Raw genomic sequence first — 5,673 nt, forward strand, 5'->3', positions numbered from 1 at the left:
ATAGGGGAGGTCCAGTCTTGGGTGATGCATGATGGTGCATTTGTAGGAGGTGTAGCGTTCAAAGCATTGTACAGCTGATGCGTTACCTTTGTAGAAGGAGTTTGAGGTCTAATGGGGTCCCAAGGGGTTATATTGTGGGTGAAAGTTGGGGTAGGGGTGGAACATGTCAGAGGAACTGTTGGTGCTATGTTTGGGATAGGGGAGGTGCAGTCTTGGGTGATGCATGATGGAGGTGTAGCGTTTGAAGCATTGTAGAGCTGATGCGTTACTTTTGTGGCAGGAGTTTGAGGTCTAATGGGGTCACAGGGGGTTAAAGTTGGTGTAGGGGTGGAACAGGTTAGGGGAGCTGACGATACTGTGGTTAGGATAGGGGTGGTGCAGCTTTGGGTGATGCATGATGGTGCATTTGTAGGTGGTGTAGCGTTCGAAGCGTTGTGCAGCTGATGCGTTACTTTTGGGGCAGGAGTTTGAGGTCTAATGGGGTCCCAAGGGGTTATATTAGGGGTAACAGATCGAGTCAGGGAGGAACAGGTTAAGGGAGAAGATGATACTATGTTTGGGATAGGGGGGGTGCAGCTTTGGGTGATGCATGATGGTGAATTTGAGGGAGGACTGGAGCAAACAACAGCTACATTTGGAGTCGAAGGTGGTGACACAACCGTATAATAAGGGATCGGGTGTTGGAGGACCGTAGGAGAAGAAGTGGAGCAGGGAATGGAAAGTGCAATTGGTGGAGGTGCAGTTGAGCAAGGGGGTTTGGCGCAGTGCTCAGGGGGTTTTACAGGTGATGGGGAGGTACAGTAAGGCACAATAGTTATTTGGGTGGTGGGATTCGGGGATACAGGACTCTCCGATTGATTTTGCATGGAGCTCAGACAGACTGTCGGAGGTGGGGAAGCACAGGGGCTGCAGATTTGTGTCTGGACGGTGCAAGGTTCATGATTTGGAAGCGAGTCTGTTTGTATTTGGGTGGTGCATGGCTCAGAGTGGGCGGTTTTAATTGTGCATTGTTTCTCAATCACCGGGGGAGTTTTCGCTTGGCTCTCAGTTTGACTTTGCGCAGTGCAGAATTTTGAGTCTTGTGGCGGGGAGGGGCTCTCAGTTTGAAATTGAGTGGTGCAGAGTTTGTTCTTTGAAGGGGATTTTCTGGGGCTTTCAGTCTGGGTGGGAGTGGTGCAGTGGTGCACTTCCTTCCCAGGATCGCTTGTTGTCCGGTTAAATCGTTTTCTCCTCCGTATCGCTGCGGGGGTGCTGCTGCCCTGACGCTTGGATCCGTCTCGACTGGCCACCATGGAGCAATGAAATGCGTCCACGTTGTGAAGCACTGATGGCGGGCAGCTGTGGCGAGAGTTCTTCACCACGCTAACAGCCGATTTAAAGTCCGTCCTGGAGGGTTTCGACCTCCGTTCCACCGCCGTATAATCCCCAGCAGGACCGTTATGATCCTTTGACACCGACACGTGGTTGTGGGCGAGATACTCATCCTGCGAATCGTGTTCGTCATCGCCATCCATCCCCCGCGAATCCCCGAGGCTTTGACTACGAGTGTGTGAGGACTTATCCAAGCATGGGGAGGTCTGGATGGCGATGGCGGTGCTGGTGATCGCGTTCGTCCTCCGTGTCATCGGTAAAGTCAAGAAGTTGGGCTGCGGTGGAGCCCAGCATCGACGCGTCGGCCCTGGAGTCAACGGATGAGGCGGGGCTCTCGCTAAGAAAGCAGCCACCACCTCTATAGTACTCGCCATATCCCCACGAACAACCCCAACCACGGACGTTTGCTCAGGTAGAGTCCGCGGTCCGTCCCTGTCCATCCACGGTTTTGGCGACCTGTGTTTTCGGAGAGGATGCGGGCTGTCACAATCAGGCCTCGGATGGCTGTTGTGTTCCCCGGTGCCGCTGTTTCCGCTGCTGCTGCTGCCATCTTCCAGGTCTTTGAAGCGGACCTGGTGCGTTCGGTTTCTGCGGCGCTTGAGGCGGCTCTCGATGTCTGGGGAGTCGCGGTTGAGCAGCACCGAGCGTACGGTCATCGTCCCGGGAAGCTTGTCGGCCAACGTGGTGCTCTTGCCGTTGGTTTGGCCCGTGAGCACGTGGTTGGGCTCTTTGCTCACCATGTCTCCGGTTTCTCTCGCTGCCCCAACATCCACAGTCTGTTTGATGTCGTGAAGGCTTAGATGTGTCAGTGCGGCAACAAGGAAAGCGATCCCCTCTTTAATATATTGTCATCACAACAGTGAGAGACCTGCACAGTTGATTGACTGAGTTTCATCACAGAATTGTGTGCAGGTTTTCTCAAATCTGCAAAACAAGGACTTCCTCTGCAGCTAAAAGATTGTCCTCCGGAAAGCATTCACAGTTCAAGTTGTAGATATTTTAAGCACAGCAAGTACAAATTAAGTGTAGATCACCGTGATCATTGCTTACCCCTAGAATTAATCTACCTCGTACAAAAATATATGCAGCATCAGATACTATTTAGAATGTAAAGAGTGTACGTTTCCCATATCTTCTCAAGTTGTCCACTTATTTCTCTTTAAACTTCCAGGGAGACGAACTCTTCAGACCGGTAACTAAGCAGGGAGGAAGGAAATGCATCCTGTCCATCTTTCTGCGTCAGCTTGTCAACTTGGCAGATACTCAGTCTCCACCTGCTTTGTCCCCTGGGCCCTCGGGTGATTGGATGCCCAAAGTACGGGGCCGGCTTGCAGACTTCCCCATAATGGCCGATCTATTTCAACTTCTTTTTTTGTTCTCCTTTGCTTTGGACTTTATCTCTCGCTCTTCTTTTCTTAGCTCTTCTCTCGATGACTCATCCTCTCATGGTTTGAAACCCAGCGTGAGTTCCTGAAGAGAGCAAGAGACAAAAAAGAAAAAGAAAGGAGAGTAAGACACTAATTGTTTCCATATTATTGCATTTCCATTCAAACAGATATCGCGCCGGCTCCTGGGGGATAATGGAGATATCAGATATGGCAGCTATTTTAAAAATGCATGAGAGCGAGGTCAACACATGAATGGGAAAGGAAGACATCAATTCAGGAAATGTAATGAAAGGGTGTAGGCTGTAGAAGGAAGGAGAGGATAGGGAAAACACACGAGGTAAATCATCAGCGATAGAAGAATATCCACAAAAGATATAAGACAAAAGAGAGATTATAATCAAGGCCTATTCACATTGACTGAAGGTGTATTCTGTATTCCCTTTATGTAGGCTTACCTTTTTTATATCTAATGTGTGTCTTTTGTATGTATGCAGGGTTACTTGTAAAATAGTGTATGCAGGGTTACTTGTAAAATAGTGTATCACAATGCAACCTGGTTATTGGATTAGCTCAATGTCAAATACAAATACCTACAAATTGAAATATCAATAAGATGTGTTTTACTTAAGTGTATTATTTAAGACAACAGAACAATGTGGCCTTAGAAAAGAAGAAACCAAGATATGAAGTATGAAAAATGCGTCCTCTGCCTTTTATTAAAGAAGCCCTATTCTGCTTTTTGGGGGTTTCCCTTTCCTGCAGTGTGTTCTATAGGTTTGTGTGCATGTAAATGGTCTTCAAAGACTAACATCTCTCCCACACACTCCTCCCCCTGCCTGAAACGCCTTCTAAAAGCATGTCAATATGTCACAGTAGAGGCTTTAGATACTAATATGAACCTGAAAACGAGGAACTTTGGGATTTTAGCCTTTGCAGACCGTTTACATGCACACAAACCTACAGTAAATAACACACTACAGGAAAGGGAACAACCAAAAGAGCTCAATCTCATCGCCCTCATGTTGTTGTTATATGCTGAAGAAGGCAAGAATGTAAATTATACATTAATTGAGTATGCTGTTGTTTTCTAATAATCCTGCCTGCACCATTTTCAATTCGCACTTTTTTTTGTCTTTTCTAACTTTTCCCCGTGTCATTTTTATCCAAGTGTATAAGAATGTGTGTATCCAGTTACATGTAATCCCCCACCCTGTGTGCATGCACGTACATCAGTGTTATTCATGGTTGTTTCTGCTCAGGGCTCAGTGAGTTATTCCTCCTGTGTGTGTGTTTTACAGATTTCTTTTCCCCTCCATGTTGAACAGCCCTGTTATCAGTCCTTGATGATGTGCCATGGTGACATCCTTTCTGATTCATCTGGTCACTGTGCGACAGCCTGTCTGCCTCGCTGTATTTAGTAGCATGTTCTCGTCAGTCTGATTCTGCGGCCTCTTCGTGACGATCCATGGCCTTGATACGTATATATATATAAATCACTTCCACTTCCTGTCTGAGCCACTGGCTGCCGTTTGCATTGCACCATCGATGGATCCTTGTTATCTCCTTGTGATATCCTGACAGTGACAGGATAATTCAGCGTGCCGTTTCTCTACCTCCACTCTTTTGTATTTAGGGAGGGGGAGGGTTAATTAGTGACTCCTTCACAGATCCCAGGTTATTTAGGGAGAGAGATACCCAAAGGGGCTGCCACTTTTATTTACGTCCACTGTTTTCATCTCTTTTCTTTCTCGGGCTCTGAAGAGGCGGATCTTTGTCACAACCGCGCCCCCACTGTCAACCCCTTTAAAAAAACATGGTTATTAGGATTAATTATGATTAAAGTCACAGCCAACAGAGCCTCGAGGGGAAATATCAACCACACACACACTCAGAAATAAAATGCATTTACAAACAAACCATGGGACTCCTTGTCCTTTTACTTTCTTATCAGTAAGCAAATGGAAGACAGCTCACTTACTGGATATAGGGGCTGAAACCCAAATGCAAATGTGTATTTATAGCGTACTACAATCCGTGTGTATGGAGGCCGACCTGTGCAAACCCACAACAACGGCCCAAATAACATCAATTAGGAGAAACACGCAGCAGTTTCCAAAACGTTGCAAATACAAAGTCATCTTCACCAACTTGACAACGCATGAGCAGCGTTTACTAAAAGCTGCAGAAACCAAACGCTGCAAGAAGTTCAAAACACAACGGAGACATGGGGACACTAAAAAGAGACGCACACAGCTGGGAGACCAGGGGACACTAAAAAGTGACGCACCCAGCTGGGAGACCAGGGGACACTAAAAAGAGACGCACCCAGCTGGGAGACCAGGGGACACTAAAGAGTGACGCACACAGCTGGGAGACCAGGGGACACTAAAAAGTGACGCACACAGCTGGGAGACCAGGGGACACTAAAAAGTGACACAGCTGGGAGACCAGGGGACACTAAAAAGAGAGGCACACAGCTGAGAGACCAGGGGACACTAAAAAGCGACACACACAGCTGGGAAACCAGGGGACACTAAAGAGTGACGCACACAGCTGGGAGACCAGGGGACACTAAAGAGTGACGCACACAGCTGGGAGACCAGGGGACACTAAAGAGTGACGCACACAGCTGGAACTGGAGCGCTTGGTGACGTTCAGGATTATAAAGCTGGACAACTGTCTCTGTCGTTGGAAACTTACCTAAAATGTTTGATGGTCTTATTTAAAAAAATTTGATCACATGACTTCTTCTGATGTTACTGCAGATCTGCGGTAAGCTAGCTAGCTATCGTAGCTAACCTAGTCATTTCAGATATCCTGACAAACACTTACGGTACGTCCACACCGCAGCGTGCGTAGAAGCTTGCCGTTGGGTGTGTCTGGTGCCCCGGTCACACAAGCACGCGGTTTGATT

At 47.6% G+C, this 5,673-nt stretch overlaps 1 protein-coding gene across 1 annotated transcript in view; it reads right to left on the reverse strand.

Annotated features, from left to right (window-relative positions):
* Window positions 1–2,814: 2,814 nt before the first annotated feature.
* LOC104951259 (protein VPRBP-like) overlaps window positions 2,815–5,673 on the reverse strand; it is a 15,869-nt gene continuing 13,010 nt past the window's right edge. Inside the window, exon 6 of the mRNA XM_010777896.1 lies at window positions 2,815–2,841. Coding sequence (XP_010776198.1) covers window positions 2,815–2,841 — 27 coding nt within the window. The remainder of the gene's footprint in view (window positions 2,842–5,673) is intronic.

The sequence above is a fragment of the Notothenia coriiceps genome, unplaced genomic scaffold (assembly GCF_000735185.1).
Source record: "Notothenia coriiceps isolate Sejong01 unplaced genomic scaffold, NC01 NC01_scaffold00018841, whole genome shotgun sequence".
Lineage (NCBI taxonomy): Eukaryota > Metazoa > Chordata > Actinopteri > Perciformes > Nototheniidae > Notothenia > Notothenia coriiceps.